This window comes from Manacus candei, unplaced genomic scaffold (assembly GCF_025592945.1).
Source record: "Manacus candei isolate 608988 ecotype Guabito, Panama unplaced genomic scaffold, ASM2559294v1 h1tg000027l, whole genome shotgun sequence".
NCBI classification, from domain to species: domain Eukaryota; kingdom Metazoa; phylum Chordata; class Aves; order Passeriformes; family Pipridae; genus Manacus; species Manacus candei.
In genome coordinates this window covers 6,937,407-6,959,654 of record NW_026138075.1, presented here as the reverse complement: position 1 = coordinate 6,959,654, position 22,248 = coordinate 6,937,407, and the positions used below count along the sequence as shown (strand labels likewise).

General features: G+C 40.7%; 1 protein-coding gene and 1 long non-coding RNA gene across 4 annotated transcripts in view; one reads left to right on the top strand and one right to left on the bottom strand.

Annotated features, from left to right (window-relative positions):
• Positions 1-2,770: 2,770 nt before the first annotated feature.
• On the bottom strand, positions 2,771-11,073 carry LOC127471964 (uncharacterized). 2 transcript variants are annotated; one of them, XR_007904808.1, is made up of 3 exons: positions 10,962-11,073; positions 10,518-10,769; positions 2,771-2,879 (listed from the first exon to the last, which is right to left on the bottom strand). It is a non-coding gene; the product is annotated as an uncharacterized LOC127471964 (long non-coding RNA). The 2 variants fall into 2 exon arrangements; XR_007904807.1 differs by lacking the exon at positions 2,771-2,879 and adding an exon at positions 8,468-10,270.
• Positions 11,066-22,248, top strand: part of PTAR1 (protein prenyltransferase alpha subunit repeat containing 1) — a 34,852-nt gene continuing 23,669 nt past the window's right edge. For both annotated transcript variants that reach the window (XM_051789446.1, XM_051789445.1), the window contains exons 1-2: positions 11,066-11,225; positions 18,368-18,537. In XM_051789446.1, the coding sequence (XP_051645406.1) occupies positions 11,140-11,225; positions 18,368-18,537 (256 nt within the window). In that variant the 5' untranslated portion in view covers positions 11,066-11,139. The remainder of the gene's footprint in view (positions 11,226-18,367; positions 18,538-22,248) is intronic.

Genomic DNA, 22,248 nt, shown 5'->3' with positions numbered 1-22,248 from the left:
TGATAAATACATTGAACAGAGCTGGCCCTAGAGCTGAACCCTGAGGAACAGCACTGGTGACCTGGCACCACCCACATGTAGCCCTGTTCACTCAAACCTTTGACCTCTGCTCTTCAGCCCCTCTTCAGCTCTACCCCTTTTAGGCTAGGATGCTGTAGGTAGACAGCAAACACTAAAGAAACTGTAAGACATGGGTTTTCTAGGTTCTTTGGTATCACAATAATGTACTGTTTCCACCAGATTAAACTATGAAATATTTCAGGAAATTCAATGACAATCAACCTCTTTAACTAATAGTTAATATAATTTATCAGCTTTCACATCACTTAATTTTCATACCTATTATATGCTAAGTTATTATACTAGTTTTTACCATAAGTGATTTATTGCCGTTAATAAAACTGAAAGATCAATAAACTAATATTCTCGCAAGAATATACAGAAGTGATTTAGCTCTAAACACATGAAACAGCAATTAAACCTACGATGTAACAATGGCAGGAAATCTGCAACTACAGTACCTTTAGCAACTGGCTCTTTACTGACAATCTAGAGGAAGACTAAAATAATTATATCCTAATCCTGTGCAATATTCCCTCAAAAGTTGCCCTCTATTTTTACCTCTCAATCTGATTTTCAATGAAGACATACAAAAAAGATGAGCCTGTTAAACAAAATTCACACTTCTGCTGAAACTAAACATACCAAATCAGTGAAGACACATTTACTTTATGATCTTTTACAGTCTTTCCCAAACTTCTGCTGATTTTCCTGTTTCACAGATGCTAATTATGAGTTTCTTTTGCTCCTAGAGGAATAACAGTCTTCAGTTCTCTCCCTCATGACACTCCATGTTTCAGAAATTTTCTTTGTGTTTAATCTTTTTCACTGAAATCTGTCTAGCTGATGAATACAATTAGCAACCTAGTTTCACCATCTAAACCTACAGTCACATAAAGAAGGAATGCCTATCCCAGAAGTAGCAAAATCATCAACAGGCCTAAACAGATGCTGAAAGCACATCCCAAGTACCATTTTAAATTATTTTAGTCAGGAATTTGTTACTTCTTTATTAGATTTCATGTGTCTGAAAACTTTTTTTTGACACCCTAATATATTAAGTAATCCTCTACAAGTTAACTTCTACTCTTCTAAATCTCCTATCAGTAAAATTATTTCAAGAAAGTACTCACATGTTGAAAAGTATGTGTATTTTTTCTGCTAAATTACCTGGTCTAACTAGTATACCTTGTCTCCTATCTGTCCCTACATCACTACAGCTAAAAACAATATTATCATTAAAAGAGCAATCCGTCTCTTAAATATACTATTTTTGCAGTTATGACACTCTTCAGCCACGAGTTCCTGAAATTAATATAAAAGATTTTTAAAAGCACTTTTCATGACTTAAAACTGATCCTGTTGAAGACTTAGGGTTTAGTCTGGGACAGGGCAACTCTGGTTCTGTGTTTACACTGGGAAATGAGAGGCTGGAGAGAAGTGCTGTGGAAAGGGACTTGGGACTTCCAGTTAATGGCAAATTGTATACGAGTCAGCAGTGCCCTGGCAGCCAGGAAGGCCAATCATGACCTGCGGGGCATCAGGCAAAGCATTATCAGCCAGTCAAGGGAGGGAACTGTCCCGCTCTGCTCTGCACTGGGGCAGTCTCACCTTGAATATTGTGTGCAGTTTTGGGCACTGGAATATACGAGAGATATAAAGCTATCATAGAGTGTCCAGAGGAGGGCAATGAGGATGGTGAAGGGCCTTGAGAAGAAGCCATACGAGGAACAGCTGAGGTCACTTGGTGTGTTCAACCTGGAGATGAGGAGACTGAGGGGAGACCTCATTGCAGTCTACAACCTCCTCGTGAGGGGAAGAGGAGGGGCAGGAACTGATCTTCCTCTTTGGTGACCAGTGACAGGACCTGAGGGAATGGCCTGAAGTTGTGTCAGGGGAGGTTTAGGTTGGATATCAGGAAAGGGTTTTTCATCCAGAGAGTGGCTGAGCGCTGGAACAGGTTCCCCGGAGAAGTGGTCACAGCATGAAGCCTGACAGAGTTCAAGAAGTGTTTGGACAATGATCTCAGGCACATGGTGTGATTCTTGGGGTGTCCTGTGCAGGGCTGGGAGTTGGATGCTACGATCCTGAGGGGTTCCTTCCAACTCAGCATCTTCTATAATTCTATGATTTATTGGAAAGCCGTTGATTTTAAGGGAAGAAATACAGTGTCAGAACTAAAACCCTCCAGATACCTTGGTCTTTTGACGTAACTCCTATTGAAATTGAACGCCTAGGCAAGATTTAGGCAGGTAGTAACTTTCAGGTCTACCTGGTTAGTTACATTCTTTTTCTCCTGCTGCTCTACATTGCTGCTGAGCAAAAAATATGTAAGATCTGTCCCTCATTCATCTTTTTATAAGAGAATATTTTGCAAGAACAGAACCATCAGTTGTCTCTCCTGGTGTGTTTGTTTTGTCACAATGAATGGTAGTTCTGGTACTAGGATGCTCCAATAGGATTAGGAGTATCTTAAGTGCCTGTCATGAACTTGACATACACAATAGGTATGATGTAGACTCACTTTTACACTTAAAACACTTTATCTTTTTTTATACTGTTTGCAAAGCAGACTAAGACCAGCTTAAAACCTGACAAAATTATTGGAGAAACAGGATAAAACCCTGAAAATACAGTCTTTACAAAGTGAGTCTAATGCAAATGCAACACAAGAAGAGCCATTTATGAAAATAAGAAAGGCTTATTACATCAGCCTCCAAAACAGCCTCTGCAAAATCTAAAATCTGAGTCCAGATGTGGCTTTGCTTCCATGCTCAACACAACTCTTGTTTTCTGTTTTCTCCAATTTCTGGATTCACCTTCAAATAAAAAGGAAAAAAGGAACATATAATTCTTACCTGTAGGCAAGAGTTTATTTTCCAGGTATGCCCATAGCAACTACACGACAGTTAACATTCTTTGGTTTCCTGAGATGGTAATTTCTTCTTAAGAAGCACCTAGAGGTATACAACAATTCAATATCTCTCCATGTTAACTTACCAAGACTTAGTTTCTTCTACAACTAGAGGGAACTATTATTCTGCAACTACTATAGAGCAGTAGTTGCAAACTTGTTGTAAATACTTTATTTAGACTCCAGGTATTTGTCAACAGAAGCTATTTACACACCTCTTGTTGATATATGAAAATTACTGGATAGTTCAAACACTATCAGTTTTGCTCATTTACAGAAACAGCAAAAGAAGTATGCAAGTAAGTAAGGATGCAGTGAAGGGTGTTCCATCTATTATTATGTGGGTTGTTGGTTCTTTTTCCTCAGTAACAAACTGTTTTAGTAACAGAGCAAGCTCTAAGACACAGTAAATACCATGTGAAAGATATATGCCATGCACAGATTTACTAAATATGACTACTGCTGTGACTAATTAAACTATAAGAAATACCAAAAAATTAATACAAATAAGGTGTTTAAAATTAAATGTTACTCTGGGTTTTTCTAGGTTCATAAACAATAGAAGAAAATAAGTAATACATGGAGTATTTTTGACGGTAACTGGACAGACAAAATACAGGAAAGACTAAAAGTCTTTCACTTGAAGTGTTATGCTGCTTTTGTGGAAACTTAATCCAATTAAGGTTTCATGTTCAGAACAGCTCCAGTGGTTTGGCACAATCATATTTAAAGTTCTCACTTAAGTGCATTGCTGCATGGTGGCTTCATATACAAAGTACTGCAAAGTACTGAAAGAAAAAGAAGAAAAGAACACTCAGACTGCTTTTACATCTTCAGATATAAAAATAATAAGGTTAGGTTCTACCTTATTCAATGGCAGAATCATTTACCTTCCTTCAGGTTTCAAATACAGGGAAAGAAATCAAATAAGGTTTATATGAAATAAACATATATAAAAATATTTATACGAAAATCCCCCAGTAAAACCTACAATTTGTAACTCAAGAGTGGTCAGTTTTAGGAATGGGGGCTTTGGTTACTTTAGTTCCATAGAATTGAGCTTAAACCATTTGCATATTAAAAACTAAAAGCACTGAGAAAAAAACCTCCTAAAATGTCCTGAAAAGATTCTATTTGCTGGTTGCAAGACAAAAAAGATTTTACTGTTTATCGCCTTGACTCAACACTTAGGAATCTCCATTTAGTTCTGAGATGAGACAGTGGAAAAAAAAAAAAAAGGCAAAATTATCTGGCTTTGGTAACACAGCTGGTTCCACGATGTTATACTGACTACAGCTCTAAAGCAAAAAAAAAAAAAAAAAGAAAGAAAGAAGCAAAAAACCAAAGCAAACACTGAGAGATTAAAAGAAGCAAAAGCAAGAAGACTACGTAATTTCCAAAAAAATGCATTTTGAAAATTCTTTCCTAATAAGCCAAGAATTGTGGCTGTCTGGAGCTGGAGAAACATAACAAGACGTGTTCTTGCCAGCTTTTACAGCTGGATGGGGTAATGTATACTCCAGACTCAGGGGTATGCATTTAGGTAATGGTCCATTTAGGTAACAGTGGCAAGTTTTGTATTTTTTACAGTTTTCTGAAGTTTTTTAATGATCATGACAAGTTTGACCACCTTCTCATCAAAAAGAACCTGAAACTTTGACAGCAGTCAAATAAGAACAAATTTTATGTTTGCAGATCATTATATAAATATAAATCATTATATCTCTGTTGGCCTCAATGAAATTACTTGCAAGGCATTTGAAGACACTCTACCATATCAATAAGTCCTAATAGTTTTAAGACATAGTTGTCAATACTGTCATCAGATATATATTCCTCAGATTTAACTTGATGATCTAAATATAGTTGTCAAAGGAATCTTAAACCTGCCTTTGTTAATCTCTTTACCTCTAACACGTATTTACCACTCTCCATTTAATCAGAACAAACTGCTTTATCCAACAGTATGCAACAGCCTCCATGTTTTCAGCCCTATTAGCCTTTTTAAGTCCTGTATTTTAAGTGTATTTCCAAAAGATGCCCGAAAACTGTTCTCCAACGTTCGTCTTCTGAAAAATGCTCAAACCGGAGGACAAACGGGACACAGTTCTTAATTCACTCAAGGTTCCAGCTGCCCAGGGATCCACTGGTCACTCATGTCTTCATTCACACAGGAACAATGTAATCACACTCATTACAGCATGTGCTTCCCTACATAAAGTATCTCTGAACAATACTTGTACATACTAGGCCTGATTTTAATTTCTGTTTCCCAGTCAAAAAGACAACGTAGTTGATGAGCTGTGTGGAAACAGGCTGTCCATGCAAAATTTACCACAAACACTCAGCTAAAGTCCTAAGGGACTGTGGGTCCTACACTGTTCTTTTTCTATAGCTCAATGTCAGATTTATTATCCACTTCTACTTACTTGGAAATCAATCACTACACATAATTGATTCAACAGAATTAAGCTAAGATTTCTATGCTTGTGAAAAAGAAGGTGGTGATGAGTCTGTTTCACTGTCTATAGACTTTTGGGATGCACACTTTGTACTACAACAAAATCTCCCCTCTAACTCATATTAGGATGGTGATAAACTATGAATTTATTTTTTGAGAGTAGTCTGTATATCCTAATTTATCAGAGGCAAATTAGCAGGACAATCTCTTGGAAGGTGGTGTGCATTTTTAGAAACCAAATATAGTGTTCTTTGGAAGAGAAATCATATTTGGATGCAATGTCAAGATAAATTTAAGCAATTATACTAACTAGATATTTTTGTCTAGATTTCTTTAAGTATGTATTACTCAGGGGTGACACAGGGGTGGGAAGGACAGAAAGAGTAAGAACAAAGTAAAATGTGACAGGTAAGACACCAATATGGCATCAGGCATAATTGTTCAGTGTAGGCACCTGATCTATGCAAAAACGGAGTTCAACACAAAATCCTACCAAAATTGAGTAAGTTGACGTATGTGTTTTAGAGTGAGAACCATCTAAATGACTCATTTGGCAAGAGATGTATACATATTAAATAAAAGGCCAGTACCTTACAGTGGTACCTTAAACCATACATTACCTACATCAGTGATACCACAAAGCTACAGATCTGCATAAAATCAGTCTTGTGGGTGAATAGCACTGATACAAACAGTGCCTCTGCACTGCAGAGCAGGCTATACCCCATTATGGTACAATGCTTAAAATGGTATTTCTGGATTTGGGGAGTAGAACAAAACACCAGAAAATAATCCTAAAGTATAACTAATTACTTCTCAGGAGTTTAGATACATGCATATTTTCCATCAAAAGTTAAAAGGATCCAGCATGTAAAACGTCCCAAAATAAGTTAGAAATCCTTGGTTTCCTACCAGGAGTTAAACAGTCTTCATCATTTAGTGTTCTTTATTTCAAAGTCATTATAGTGCTAGCAGGCTTACAGACAGTAACATTTATTTTTCTTATGGTTATATTTTATTTTTTATAGGTATATTTTTATACTGTCACAGTATTTTTATACTGTCACAGTAGTATATATTACGTGTTCTTTTACATCTAGAGTAGCAGAAGATTTTGCCACTATGTGTATATAGTCATATGCTGTGCAATCAATATATTTGTAAATAGCATGTTGACAGGTCTTCACCTAAATGACAATGGTTTCAAGGCAAAGAAAAAAAATAAACCACACTTCTATTTCTAAAATGCAACAGAGAGTACTACTAAGTCGTCTCTGCCAAGAGTTGCACCAGAACATCTGATTGCTGACATCCAGTTGTGAAGTTTGGGTAAGGTCAGGTATATCTGCACCAAAAGATAAAAGAAGGACAGAAAAAAGGAGTAAAATACATACAAAGGCTCTCCCTCTGCAAGCTACATTACGTCCTCTAGCATATGACTTTTTATTTAAACAGCCTTTCTTCATTTTATCTGTGCTTTTTGAGCATAAGTATCTAAGTTTGGAAGTCAACATCTTTTTACTGCTTTTTTCCCAGTCCTGGAAGGGAAACTTAACCTACTAACAACCAAGCACAGAATAAAAAGCAGTTCTGACCTACACTGGCTGAAGTTTGTTACAATCTTCCCAAACTTTTTCTTCTGCTATGGATATCTTACACCATACAGATGTGTAGTGTTCTTTAACTGACATAATAAAAATTAAAATAATGAATATTTTAAAGTGATCTGGATGACAGCCTGAGAAAATGGCTTGGAGTCTAAAACACATTCTGTCAGTCTCCTGAAAATCAATCACTATTAGTCTGAGATTCTAGATTTACTGCATTCCATCTGGTATGAACAAATGTTTAAATAGTACACAATTAATGACAGAAAACTGATATGAATTAAACCGTTTTACAGGAATTTGTTAGAGGTTGACATTATTTCCTACATTCAAGGAAGGTTGTTGCTGAAGTCTTAATAATATGTATCTGTCACAAAATATTGCTTCTCCTGCCTTCCACAGCCAAAAAGGGTACAAAAATCAGCAAAATAAATTAAGAAGTGCCACCTTCAGCATGCATTATCTCACTTATTATTTAAGTATTTATTTGTTTTTCAGCAATCCCTCTTCCCAACTGATATATACAGAAAACTTTTAGCTTAAAATAGACTAAATTTTAATTTGTATCATATAGTGTCATACATATTTTCAGGCCGTATACCATTCTCATCCACATCAGGTCCCCTCCATAAGTACGTCTTTATGTCATTGGTTAAAGGCCTGGGTTGATCATGGGAAAATTCTAAATATGAAGTCCTTCAAACATTTTATTGAAGCAGCTCTTTCAGTTCATCACACATTCATAATTTCTGCAAGAAATTATAATTTCAGAGGTCCAGTTCAGAGTTCTGTGACACACATAGAGATAAATGCTCATTATGCTACCAGTGTGCCCTTGTGGCAAAACAAAAGGTGCCAGCACATCCTGGGCTGCATTAGGAGGAAAGTTGCCAAAGGTGGAGGGATGTGATCCTGTTCCTGCTCTGCACTGCTGAGACCACACTGGAGTGCTGCAGGTTTAGGCTGAAGGTTTTCAGCTTTAGGATATTTTTAGACTTTCTGGAAGTGGTTAAAAAATCTCCTCCAACAACTGTCAGGCCTCTGAAATTGGTGTGTCCCCCCCCACGCGGCTGCCGTTCCTTCAGCACCCCAAAAATCGAGTGGGGTTTGGTTTTCTGGGATTAAAGAGTTCAAAGCAGCTTTTCTGAGCTGCCCCAACCCATGGAGGTTCTAAGGTGCTTTTGGAAAGCCCCAGGAACGGGGGTTTAGCCCCCTTTGCTGCTGGGGGGAGTCCCCAGAATTCCTGGGAATGGGGCTCCCCAGTACACAGGAAACATGGACATACCAGAGAGAGCCTACGAAAGGGATGCAGAGATGATGAAGGAACCAGTGCATTTCTCCTCTGAGGAGAGTCTGAGAGGGCTGTGACTGTTCACCCTGGAGAAGCAAAGGTTCAGATCTTATTAATGTGTACAAACACCCAAAGGGAAGGCACACAGCAGATGGAGCCAGACTCTTTACAGATGTGCTGGTGACAAGGCCAGAGGCGATGGGCACAAATTGAAACACAGGCAATTCCCTAGAAACATCAGGAGACACTTTTTCACTATGAGGGTGAATGAGCACTTGCAGGGATTTTTTTCCCACTGGACGGTTCTACAATGTGCAGCAGTACCACAACAGCCCCTAAAATGCATACCACAGCCCATCCCTTTGTCATTCCTTGCACCTTTCTCACTTTCTCACATTAGTGTGGCTGCTGTGAGCTCACTGTTTCTGGGTCAACCCTCCACAACCACGTGAGGCTTTTTTACACAGGGTCCTTTTCCTTCCTGACAACTCAGCTCAATAATATGCACCAAATTCAACTGTTACCTCAAGTAAAGACCACCAGGGAACAGGGGTGGACTCAGGCCCACTCAGTATGGGATCCATCACTGCTAACTAATTATTCCCAAACAAACATACAGTTCACATCAGTGGCAGTCCACAGGGCACGTGTGGTGGTGGGGTGAGCCGGGACCCCTCTCAAGCTTCTGGGAGTCTCAACAAAGCAATCACCGAGTGCCGAAGGCAACAGAAGCAGCAGAGGATGGAAATGGTGGAAAACTGTGGTCTCCCTTCACCCCACCAAAGAAGTAGGGCAGAAGTGGAATAAATTCCACGCCCCCCCCCCTCCAGTCTAAAAGGCTCATTGCCTAATGCTCCCCACCCCCCACCTGGGCCGACCCCTCCATCGTGGCTACAGGGAGATGGGGTTTCCCTTAATCATTCCAGCGAGTGTGCGTTTCAATAGGACAGTCATCAAGGCCCGAGCTAGACAAACAATCAAACCTGACGCTTATCTTATTCTAGCAAAGACTGTTGGTGGGGAAAATTCACCAAAAAAAAAATAGTAGTATGAAACTATATCAATCCATTAGTAAACAAGCCTACAATCAAAGCTACTTGGTGCAAAAAAATATGCAATAAGTGATTTTAATATTAGGAAAGGCCCTGAGCAGTATGCTTTTATGTCTCCGTGGTTTTTTAGGAGTAGAATTCAAACATCAATCCGTATTGTAAATCCACAGGCAGTATTCTAGACAGCATTCTCATCAAGAGGAGTCAGCCATGGCATTTTCTTGGCACAGCCACAGAGAGGGAATACATCTACCCATCTGCAGCCGGAGTTGCAATCCAAGGTGGGTCACGTCCCTAAAAGCACGAGGGATAAGGTGCTATTTCGCCCCCTACTGTCCTGGGGCAGGCTCTGGAATCCGTACCAGTGGCGACCCTGTAATCGCCCCTGTCTTCACGTCCAAGCATTTCCCAGCAGCTACAGTTTCATTATTAAAAAGGTGTCTAATAGAACTGTACCAGTGTTTGACCCTTAATTTACTCATCTTAGGAGATCCACAAGGTAACTCAGAAGAAAAAAACCCAGAGAGAGTCTCAGGATGCTATCGTCTTCAAATCTGCAGCCCAGTCAACTACAGTTTCTTGGAGAAAGATTCCTATGTGAATCTTTTCTTTGCCATAACTGCATTTTCTTTCTCTCCATACTATATTCTATGAGTAAAGAGCTCTGCTTGGCCAGCATAGTTCAGAATTCTGCAATTACATGGTTTGACATGTAGGAGCACCAAGAGATCCTCAGATTATCTACAGAAATTAGTGTTGTAACAAAATCCCCAGACCAGAATAATGAAAAAATAAGAAAATCACGGGAAGTGGGAAAGCAGGAAATCCTGGCTCTTAGTTCCAGGGTATGTGCTCTACATAACTTTCAACCAGAGGAATATGAGCCTAAACAGAACAAAAACAAAGCACTTTGTGAAAACAAGAATAAGGTATGTATGTAGAAAAATATAGCAATTTATAGGTTAAAAGGGCATTCATAAAGACCTAAAATTATTTTCTCAGGGAACATGCATACAGAAAAAAACCTAAGAAAGCACTGTAACCTTTCAACAGTCACTGAAATATAACAAAATTTAACTAACAGAAATACAAGAGGCAACATGAAACACAGTTTTAAGGCTGGTTTACTTACAAATCCAGCAAAAAACCGCAAACTTCAGCAGGTAAGAACACATTCAGTGTTTCTCTAAGGGACATCCATCTTTCTGTTTTTTTATACTTATGATGACATATGACTGAGCACTTTTCTCCAGTCTTTTTTTTTTTTTTTCCTGAAGGAGAACATACAGAAGGGTCCACCAGGCCTTCTCGGGGGAGGGGGGTGGAGGTAACAAGGAAGCAGATTGATGATGATGATAATGATGATGATGATGACACTGCAAGCCTTCAAATAAGAGACAATTCAGTCATGCACAGTTAATGCCTTGTGAAACAACTTGTTTCGGAATAACGTATTAATTTCTAAACGGCAATCAAACGCAAGAGTTAGGATGCAGAACTACAATCGCCTCTCCGCATTCAGCCGTGAAGATAAGCGCTCCCATCTCTCTTCGGAGTCAGGGAAGGCTATACACACCTGCTCATCGTTCAGAGATACGTGGTTTAGCGCCTAGCGCGACTGTCAAAACAAGAGAAGCCGCAGCCGACAGTGACGCGCACACTGCCGGCCCCCGGCCCTGCCCGCGTCCCGCCCGCGCTCCCCGCAGTTCGCGCTGCCCCGGAAGCGCTCGCCGGCCGCCGGGGCCTGCGGGAACATGGCCGAGTCGCCGGAGGAGGTGGCGGTGCTGGTGCAGCGGGTCGTGAAGGACATTCGCAACGCGTTCCAGCGCAACCCGCACATGTGAGTGCGGCCGGGGCCGGGCCGGGCGGGAGGAAGGGAGGGAGCGCTGCCCGCCCTCCGCCCCGTGCTCGCCCCGCGGCCGCGGGCGGGCGGGGTGCGGCTCCCGCCGGGGCCGGGTGCTGGGGCCAGGGCCGGTTGCCTGGCCCAAGGTCACGCCGTGAGTGGCCGCGGGGACCAGCTGGGTTTTCTCCGAGCTGCCGTGGCACCTGTGCCTGTCGGGGCAGGGCGCGGTGCCCCCGCGTGTCCGGTGCGCTGCAGCCGCCTCAGCTTCCCCCGGTAGCGCCGCGGACCTGCCCCGGGAGCCTGGGCCCCTGAGCGCCGCGGCCGCTGGGGATCCGCAGCCTGGCGGGAGAACCGATGTCGAGTCACGGACACCAGCGGGGCCTCCGGAATCTGGAAGCGATGAGTATATTTTCAAAGAAAAGTTCTGAAGTGAACTTTCCTCGCGCTTGACTTTTGTTGGTGTTGAACTCATCGCAGCGTCGGGGTGGGGCTGAGCTTTGCGGGCGGGTGGGTCAGCCCTGCCGAGCCCCGCGGGACGCACCGAGGTCTGTGTGTGCCTGGGGTAGAGCATCGGCGCCGGTGGGAACAAAGCTCGGGCTTGAAGCCCACTGAATTGCACCCTTACACAAACAGTGCAGTGTGTGAATGCCACCCTCAAATCTGTATCTGTTGATAGAGATGCCAGTGTGTTGTTTTGAAGGAGACAGAATGACCGTGAAAATACAAACTGCAGTTATGGCTGCCTTGTGAGAATCAGATTTATCCAACAATCTGTGGGGCAGATGGTCTGTGTTTTATTTTCGGTTTCACTGTTGACCAGCTTAGACACCCTGTTTGAAGTACCTCCCTTATTTCTTTTTCCTTCACAGCCATTGTTTTAAGACACCAGTGGTTTAGGGAAGCATCTTTCTATCTATTTATGCAAGCTCCATGTTGGTTATGGCAAATGAGGTACCACATAATGAATAACACCTTCATAACTTGTGTCGGTTGGGAACACTGCAGTCTCTGAGGTGGTGGCCTATTAATCTGTTCCAGACAATGGTAGGCTAAGCAATTATGTAGGAAATTTTATGGCACTTGATTTATCCCTTTGCTTAAAAGAGAGAATTAGAATAAATACCCTCATGTTTCAGTAAATGTAGTAAGCAGCTTGGGTGGGTGTTCAGGTTTTAAAATGCAGCATATGGATGCTGTTTAAAAAAAGACTGTGTTTTGCCTTCAGCTTCATTTTTAGCATGTGAGGCATAATGTGCTGTAAACAGTCGATATTTATGAATGAATGTTCTGATTCTTCTAAGTTCCCACTCCTTCACCAGAATTGTTTATTGGTAGCAAACTGAGTTTTTGAAGGATATGCTGCTGTTGCAGTTTTCTGTCATAAATATAATCTCAGAGATGAAAGCACACTGCAAGAGTTGTGTGCAGTGAGACTGATGCACTGTGTCATGCTTCAGGTGAGAAAGCACAAGCTACTGCAAGTTTATCCCCCAAAGCAGAAAAAGTGGCAATTCTGTCTGCTAGACTTCTTGACTGGTTGACACTACTTGAAGTGGGACCATGCAGGCCAGTGTAGGCTGTGGGCCCTTTGCTATGCTGCCTCTCTGCCTCTGGAGCACCAAGGTTCACATAGTTCACAGAATAGTCAGAGTGGAAAGGGACCCAGAGGGATCATCGAGTCCAGCTCTGAAGTGAATGGCGCATACAGGGATCAAACACATAACCTTGGTGTTATTAGCACCATGCTCTAACCAGCTGAGCTAATCTAACTTGCAGCTCTGCTATCTGGATGTTTTCATGTATCTGCACCTTGTCCTCCTGCTGGTGGCCAATGCAGTTATAACCAGCTGCAGTCCCTAAAAGAAGGTATCCTCTTGAATTCAGCATGTCACAGATCCAGGCTTGAATTCGTTTATGTGGGATCTGCCTGGCTTCACTGAAAATAAGGAATCTGCCACAGGCATAACGTTCCTATTCACTTGTCATACTTTTGTCCCCTACTCACCTCTTTTCCTGTATTTATTGACCCTTGTTTTTGACTGTTTGTGCACCTTCCCACTTCACATCTCTCAGAATGGATGTGTTGTTTTGGCAGGTTCATAGTTTTGTAAGCTTTAAAATAGGATCAGCACTGAAAAGTTCTGAAAATACAGTTTTAGACTAAGTAGAATTTAGGATTTATGTTTCTCTCTTTTTTTTTTTTGCTCTAAATGAAATTTGCAACAAGACTGTATACCTTTTTAAGATGAGCTTACTTCTAAGTAAATATACGGCGCAAAATTATTTTTGCCTTTTCTTTCTGATAGCTCCATTTTCCTTAGTTAGATAACTGTGTCAGCATGCTAGTTTTCAATATTCTAAGGCGTCTTTTGAATTTACTGTGAGGTATTTTTACCCAGTCTTCCAACCACAGGTCTTGGCAAAGTCTTGTATGTGAGCTATTCCACTGGAACTGAACAGATCACCAACAGTGAACAGATCAATACATACTTTTTCTTTGAACTTTGCTGTTCTTTTACATGTAAAGTGAAGCAGAAATAGATGTGCTTGTCAAAAAAGTTCATGGATTTGTTGGACATAACTGGAAAAATGAACTGTTAGATGGTAGCCCAGCATTTGTGTACAAAATCTGAGGATACTATTTATGCTTTGCCAAGAATTGTTTATGTCACTGTAGATCAGATATTTTTTTCTGTCTCAATTCTTGTCATTCTTAATGTTCTAAAAATACCACACTTCGTTCTGTTAAGTTTGAAGGCTCTGAGTCAAGGATCCTCTTGATAAGATTACAAATTTCTCTGCAGGGGATTCAGAAAATAACATACTCTGTGAAGTCTATATGTAGTGGAGTATGACATTTGTCTTGCCAATGTAATTTTCATTATTTGATACTTTTGTGCAGCACTGATACTTCCAAATATGCCATAAAAAGTAAAAATAATTTGCTTATAGTACTTGGTGAGAGGGGTTATCAGTGCAGAACTTTGTTACTGCCGCAGAAGTTTCCAATCAAGTGGAGATTAATGTGAGAGCAAACAAAAGGAAATTCCTAAACAGTAAAAGTGTCATATTTATAGCTTCTTTAGAAGTAAATATGGGCTAGAAGTAGTTTGGATTTCAGTAATGTATTACTGTTCTTTTCTTTATGAAAGATTTTGGTAGTGCCATGAAAATAATCCCTAATCACAACATGCAAGTTACTCTATTATTTGAAATTGTAAAAGAGAATCGAGTGTATATGATACACTGCACAATAAAAAGAAGAAATTTCAACTCTTGGATTTAGGTCCCCTCTTCCCTACCTCTGAGATGCTGTAAACGCATTATCCACATAGCAATTTCATGAGTCTTATTTTAATGTGAAAATATACACCTGTGACCATACTCTGGATTGTCTTCCAGTATTAAAGTTCTTATAATTGCAGAAATATTCAACTACTTGAGTCTGGTTTTTATGGCCAGTAGAACCGCAGTTGCATCATGTCCGCTGATTATACCTCATTTAGATCTCCCAGCCATTATTTAACACCCTTTGTCTAACTCTGTGGTGAGAGGTTGTGTTATTTTAAAGATGATCCTCCAGAAAAGAAATTAGAGAAAGTCCCTTCACATGGGGTCTCTAAAGCTGAACACCCATCATGGTATCATCACACGAAATACCTCCTTCCCTAGTGGTACTGTGGTGTTATAGTTTTGTGAAAGGGGGAAGCTTTTTGTATCATCATGGCTTTAAAAGTTGAAAGTAGGTTGGCTAGGGTTTCTTTTGGGGAGGGCCACTGAATGACTGAGTCAACAGACAAGGACTATTAAAACAGGTCCTGCAATGGCTTGTCAGTACTGTTGTGCCATGTCTAAGGTCTGGATTGTGCCACTACAGATGTCATTTTGCACATCTCTGATCTTAGCTAAGGTTTAAGAAGCACTGTAGTGGCTGCAGACTTCATGACAACTCACCCAAAATCTTCCACTGAGTTCTGACTGCTTCCACAGTGTATTTTAGGAATGTGCTCTTATGTGTATCTTGAGATAATGCATGAAATTTTTGGAATGTGACTGTGGTCCTTGCTTTGAGGAAAATAAATGTGAAAGCACCGAATAAGTCCCAAACTTCAAGAAATAATATCAGAAAACTGGGAAATCTAGGGAGAGAAATTGAACCTTACTTTAGATGATGCGTCTGACAGTACAAATACCAATGAACAGCAGCCTTCAACTGGTGTCATCTTCAGTATTGTGAGCAGATTGCACCTGTCACTTCATCTAAATGCATGCATCCTCCATCCTGCAAAGAGTTTGGGTGGTCCTGTCATAGGAACAGGCACAACTTCTGTCATGTGGCCAGGGGCAGTTTACATGGTCAGTGGCTTCATTTTGCAAGCACTAATTCAGCAGTGTCTGCATGTGAGTCCTATTGCAGAATCTTTCCTCGGGTACATGATTGGAGCAGAGGCTGCAGGTATTTTTGAATAGGGTCTCCTGGGCTGGCAGACCTGCCCTGTGACTTAGTCCTTCCATACACCTGACGGACCTTCAGGAGCATAAATAGATGGTGGCTTGAATGAATTGTTTTGTGTGTGAGATAGGCACTCCACCTTATATAAATACATTTTACTGGTATTTTGCATTGTGAATTCTTTTGCTTCTCAGGAACTAAATGCAATTTGAGGAAAGATATTAAGCTATTAATGAGCATCCAGAGCAGGCCAGCGAAGCCTTGAGGGGAGGCCTTATGAGGAGTGGCTGAGGTCACTTGGTGTGTTCAGCCTGGAGAAGAGGAGACTGAGGGGAGACCTCATTGCAGTCTACAACTTCCTTGTGAAGGGAAGAGGAGGGGCAGGCCCTGATCTCTTCTGTATGATGACCAGTGACAGGACCTTAGGGAATGGCCTGAAGTTGTGTCAGGGAAGGTTTAGGTTGGATATTAGGGAAAGGTTCTTCACACAGAGGATGGCTGGACAGTGGAACAGACTCCCCGGAGAAGTGGTCACAGCACCAAGCCTGACAGAGCTCAAGAGGTGTTTGGACAACACTCTCAGGCACATGGTGTGACTCTTGGGAACGGTCCTGTGCAGGGCTAAGGGTTGGACTCGATGATCCTTGTGGGTTCCTTCCAATCTGGCATATTCTGTGATTCTGAACCACACGATCATCAAAAACAATAACACAGTGTTGGAGACAAGATTCCTACCAAATGACAGATCCTGGTTTGCATCCTAGCAAAAACTGAGTAGTTACCAGATAAACCGTTGTTTGTATTGCACTGTGTCTTAGTGAATTTCGCTATGCAGTGGAGAAGTCCTCTTGTGGTTTTGACTGCCTGAGTGCACACTGGAGTTGGGGTGTTCCCAGCTGACTTGTCAGCTTTGTGCAAACTGTACCTGTCAGACATTTTGGCGTGTTCAAAGCAGTGTTGTGAAACAGCTCACCTGAGTCAGACTTTTTGTATTTCGTAGAAAGTGAAGGTGTGAATGGATGCTTTGGGGTTTTTTCTCTCCTTGCTGTTTACTGTTTTTCTCTTCTGCTTTGGTGTTCTGTTTGTATGTTACAGCTGGTAAATTCTTAAGGTAATTCACAGAGTTAATGAACAAAGCTGTGGGTGACTGTATTGTCATTTTATTTGGGTACTTTTGGGTCCTTATATGCAAGGCCAGGTAGTTTGGCTGGCTGGGTTTAACATTCATAAAAGAAAAGACTCAGTAGTAAGTACAAATTTCAGGTTATTGAGATACCGTGTTGAAATAAGTAGATTGGAATGTCATTTTAGGTTTAATCTGACTAGCTTCATGAAGAACTTAACTTGTGTTAAATGGAGTAGCACAGATTAGGATATTGGTTTGATACCCATTGCTTGTTGGTGATGGGGTAGGAGAATGGTTTTTTCCTTCCCTCTGTCCTCAGATGACCAGGGAAGGTTAAGGGAGCTGGATGTGTGTTTGGAAACAGAACCACATGATTTGCAAGTGTCTTACCTTAAGTTCACCTTACTTGTGTTCTTTATGGCTTCTAATGTTGTGATGTATGGAAGATTAAATCTGTTTTCTGAATAAGCAAATAAATTCTTAAACGAGCACATTGTGTCACTGTGATTACTTTGTTAGTAATCCAGTAAGGACACAGAACTAAATCAGTACACTCAAAATACCCAGTGACAAAATTCATTTAAGATAATTGAGTTGAGGTTGAGGGGTTGACACTTGAAGTGTATCTACAGATCTTTTATTGAGAAGACTTGAGGTGGGGAATTCACTTTTTATCTGAGATCACAAGAAATCTTCTTTGTCCTGCCTGAGATCTGAGGATTTCCCTCTCTAGCAACAAATTTTTCCACTGAACAGGAGTTGGTGGAGAAATTATGCATAATGCAAAATATAAAATAATGTTGCTTTCTGTCCAAACAAGTGTGAATGCTTGACAACCTGTGGGTTTTTTTAAGAAGCTGTTAAAACTGCTATTCCAATATCGTTACATGCTAGAGAAACCTGAGGAAAAAATAAAATATGGTATGGCACATTGAAACTAAACAGCTGAGTCTCTTCTACTCTGTTTGCTGGCACAAGTTCTGTGTTTGTCACTGTTTTTTTAAAGGCTAAGGTCCCTCATACAGAGTTGCCGTTTTACTCAGACTAGTCTCTGTGTCTCAAATCTTCCCCCTGTTGATCATGCTGCCTCGCACAGGACAATGAAAAATGGGACATGAGGAAGCGAGCATGTGACAGTCTATGTGATTTTCTTCTGTGTGATCTTTTCGTTTAGAGCACCCGATTATGCTGCTGCGGGGCACACGTGGGTAGCTTTGGATCGGTGAAGTGCCTGTACAAGTTAGCATGTTTTGTTTCCCTTGCAGTAGCATTGTTACAGCTCCATTGCCTGTTTATTAAAAAAACAGGGGTAGTTGTGTTAATTCAGCTGAGTTAAACTGCTTAGGTGATAATCTAAAAATATAGAAAAAAAAGGGGCCTTCCTCATTTAGGATCTTTGGGAAAATGGAATTAAACTTTTCACATTACAGATTTCAGCAAAAACAAGGAAAAAAGATGATGGACTGATTGGGTGGGAAGCATTGCCAGCATGCTCCATTGAGAAAAAGAATTGTTATCTACTGGAAATAAGTTTAATTATGTTTCTTTCTGTTTTTTAAGAGATGAAATTGGATTAATACCCTGCCCTGAAGCCAGGTATAACCGGAGCCCTATTGTCCTGGTAGAAAACAAGCTTGGTGTGGAGAGCTGGTGTGTCAAGTTTCTTTTGCCATATGTCCACAATAAACTTCTCCTCTACAAACAAAGAAAACAGTGGCTGAACAAAGATGGTAAGTTACCCAGTTGGAGAATTGTATATTATGTGGTTCTTAGTGCACGTTTTTTATGTATCATAGAATCATGTAATTTGGAAAAGACCCTTACGGTTATCAGGTCCGGCCATAAACCTAACACTGCTAAGTGCACCACTAAACCATGTTCCTGAGTGTTTACATATCTTCTAAAATACCTCCTGGGATGATGACTCCACCACTTCCTTAGCCAGCCTGTTCCAGTGTTTGACAACACTTTCAGTGAAGAAATTTTTCCTCATATCCAACCTAAACCTCTCCTGGTGCAGCCTGAGACCATTTTCTCTTGTCTTGTCTCTAGTTACCTGGGAGAAGAGGCTGACCCCTACCTGGCTACAACATCCTTTTATGTAGTTTTATAGAAGTGATAAGGTTCCCCCGAGCCTCCTTTTCTTCAGGCTAAACTCCTCCAGCTCCCTCAGCTCTTCTTTATAAGACTTGGGCTACAGACCCTTCACCAGCTCCAGCTGCCTTCTCTGGACTCGCTCCAGCACCTCAGTGTGTCAGTGAGTACAAGGAGACGGTCTCTACCGCAGTCCTGTTGGACACGCCGTTGTGATCCAAGCCAGGATGCCATTGTTCGTCTTGGCCACTCGGCCATGCTGCTGGCTCGTGTTCGGCCAGTTCTGAGCCAACACCCCCATGTCCTTTTCCACCAAGCAGCTTTCCAGCCACTGTTCCCCAATCCTACAGCGTTGCATGGGGTTATAGTGACCCTGGGACAGGACCCCTTAGAACCTCATACAGTTTCCCTCAGCCCATGTCCAACCTGTCCAGATCCCTCTGCAGAACCTCCTTACCCTCCAGCAGATCAACAGTCCCACTCAACTTGGTGTAATCTGCGGACAGACTGAGAGTACACTCAATTCCCTTTTCCAGGTCACTTACCCTTCATAATGCCAGTTCAACCTGTTATGGAAGAAATTATTATTTCTGAGGAGAAGAGCAGGCTTTGGGTAGTGCGTTTTGCCAACTTGAACAAGTTGAGTTGAAAATATAAATCCTTTCTCTCTTACCCAAGCTGGAAAGGTTAGAGAGAGACAACTTACTTCAGTAAGTTATTTATGGAAGTGATGTTAATTGATACAAAAGGAATTTTCTCCTGCTTTCCTGGCTCAGAAGGAAAACTGGTGATACATGTATCTGAAATAAGAAACAAGTGCAGTGTGTTTCAGGTATTGGGGTACCAGAAATCATTAGTCCATATGTCTTGGTAATTGTAAAGTTTTATTTCCTTTCTCATCTCTTTGTTTTGGTTTGGTTTTTAGTTTATTATGACTTGCATGAAAGATTCTTTAGTATATGTTGTTTAAAAAATTCAAAATAAAGATTTATAAATAGCTGTGACACAGGAAAGATTTGACTGCTTAGTAAGTGTCCAGTTTGGAGTAAGAATGAAAAAGAGTAACTAGTTTATGAAATGAAAGTTTTGTATGTTGTTGCAGTCTCTTCTAAATAGCAATTGGAATAAAGAATGTTCTTATGCTAAGCTTATCTCAGTGTCTTATTTCTGATGTTTATTCTTTTTAAGACTTCTTTCTGATATCTTCTACCTGCTATGGTATTTTTCACATTTTTGTTTCTCAGAGGGGTATCTGTTCTGTTGAAGGGCACCCTGTGACCTCTTTAAAAGTTCAGATCTTTAACATGCAGCTGGGTTTCAGTTTGGGGCTGTTATCGTATGTTATTTTTTTTCTGTTTGCATGTAATTAATCTATCCGTAAGGCACTGGCTGTGTCCATTGTGTGCTAAAATGTGTGGGATTGTCTTCCCCTGTTGAAGCATACGAAACAGCCCCTATTCACTGGGTTGTATTGATTGCAGCTATAGCAAAGGCAATCTCCCAGGTTGCTTTATGAAGTAGTGAGTTAAAGAATTATGTTTAAGTAGTGGGATAGTAGCAGATATTTGATGCAAACTGGCATTTAGTCATCATGTAGGTAATGTGTTGTACTGTCTCAAACAGATAGGCTTTGAGAGTAGGCCTGTGTAGATCAGAAAAAATGTGTGGTCAGTAACATCCCTCTCTTGATATAACTGGCATTTGCTTTTCTCTAGTATTTTGTTACTGTACTCTGTTTCACTTTACGTGGATGAAGCCAGCTGTGCACTTATCCTCATTAAACTGTAGTGTAAGGGGCAGTCAGATGGTGTAGTTGAGTTTACATAAATGTGCACCTGAGTTTCTTTTGCATTTGGGGATGATACAGAGAGAGAAGATTGAGGTCTTTAGTGAACCTTTGAATGAATGAATGAATGAATGAAAGGCAGTGAATATTGCCTACTTTTTTTTACCTGAAGGTGGGGGTCTAGATTTATGAAGCACTTCAATTCCTTCTTACAAACTGGATATATAATGCAAGCATTTTGAAGAGTAACATTAAATGGCAGAGAAGGTTAATAATGTAAGTATTGTAAATTTAATAAAAAGGGCTTTAATATAGGGAATATAATTAATGTTGAGTCTGGGACATAGCCAGATACAAACTTGAGCATTTAAAGAGTTGAACCTACTAGCACAGCCAGTTTTAGCAACACCAGTGGTTGTCATTGCAGCGTTTTTTACAGGTCTGAGACAGGAGTTTGTGATGTGTATTGTGATCATGCTGCAGATCTCCTGGGGGGATACTTCATTTTTGGTCTCAATTAATTGTTATGGTAAAGTCTACCCTTTGAAGTTTTCACACAGACAGAAACTTGTTTCAAGCCAAACTGCACATGCTGAGATTTGTGTCACATTTTTGGGTGTCCGATGACCCCTGATAGCTGTTATCTAAAGGGCAGCTGGATGCTGGTGTGTTGCCACCCTGCTGCAGTCACACCAGTGCAGGCACTGTGTTATCGTGACACTGGTGCACCTGCTGGTTCTGCCAGGATGGTGGGTGCACCGACTGCTTGAGGAGTGTCTCTGCTTCCCTCCCTGATGAAACCTTGCAGAACCCTTCCTCTCAAAATGCAGATCATAAAACTGTGTGGATGAATACTGCAGTAGCATGAATTTTAGATTGCTGCCTGTATTTTGCAACTTTTGGGTTTGTTTTGAAAATGAAACACCATTCTCCTTTGTCTCTTCTGTTAAAAAAGTCAGTTTCAAATGTGTGAGGTAATCCACAGCATTTTCATGTCTGCTGAGGTTTTGTGTCACCAATGTAAAACATGATCAAGGCCCTCATGTTAATAACATGTTTGTAAAGAAGTTTAATATGTTTTACCATAATTGAGTTTCACATTTGGTAGGAAGTTTTAGCAGAAACTGAACTGCAGTGGTGAAGGGAAAAAGGTGGAAGTTTTTCCCAGGTGGCCTTGGAGAATTACCTCTGAAGTGTCATAAGCAGGTATACTCTATCAAGAGATGTTACTTTTTTCTCTGTTTGAAGTATCAGGAATTTTGCTCCAGTTTCCTTTTTTTAGACAAAAGTGCATGCTTGGAATTTGGCAGGTAGTTGTTTTCTTTTGAATCTAGTGAAGGGATAGATTTATTTGTTACTGCTTTAAAACTCAGTTGTATATTCTGTTGATGCTTGTAATAAACAGTGATTGTGATTGTAGTCTCTTGTTACCTCTTCTGTTTTGTTCAAATCACTGTAAACCATTTAAAATAGAACAGAGGATAAAAACAGGGTGCTGATTCAAGTGTCTGCTTTCAGATGTGGTGTCTGATATTTTCTCTGGCCGGATCCTGGAAAAAGG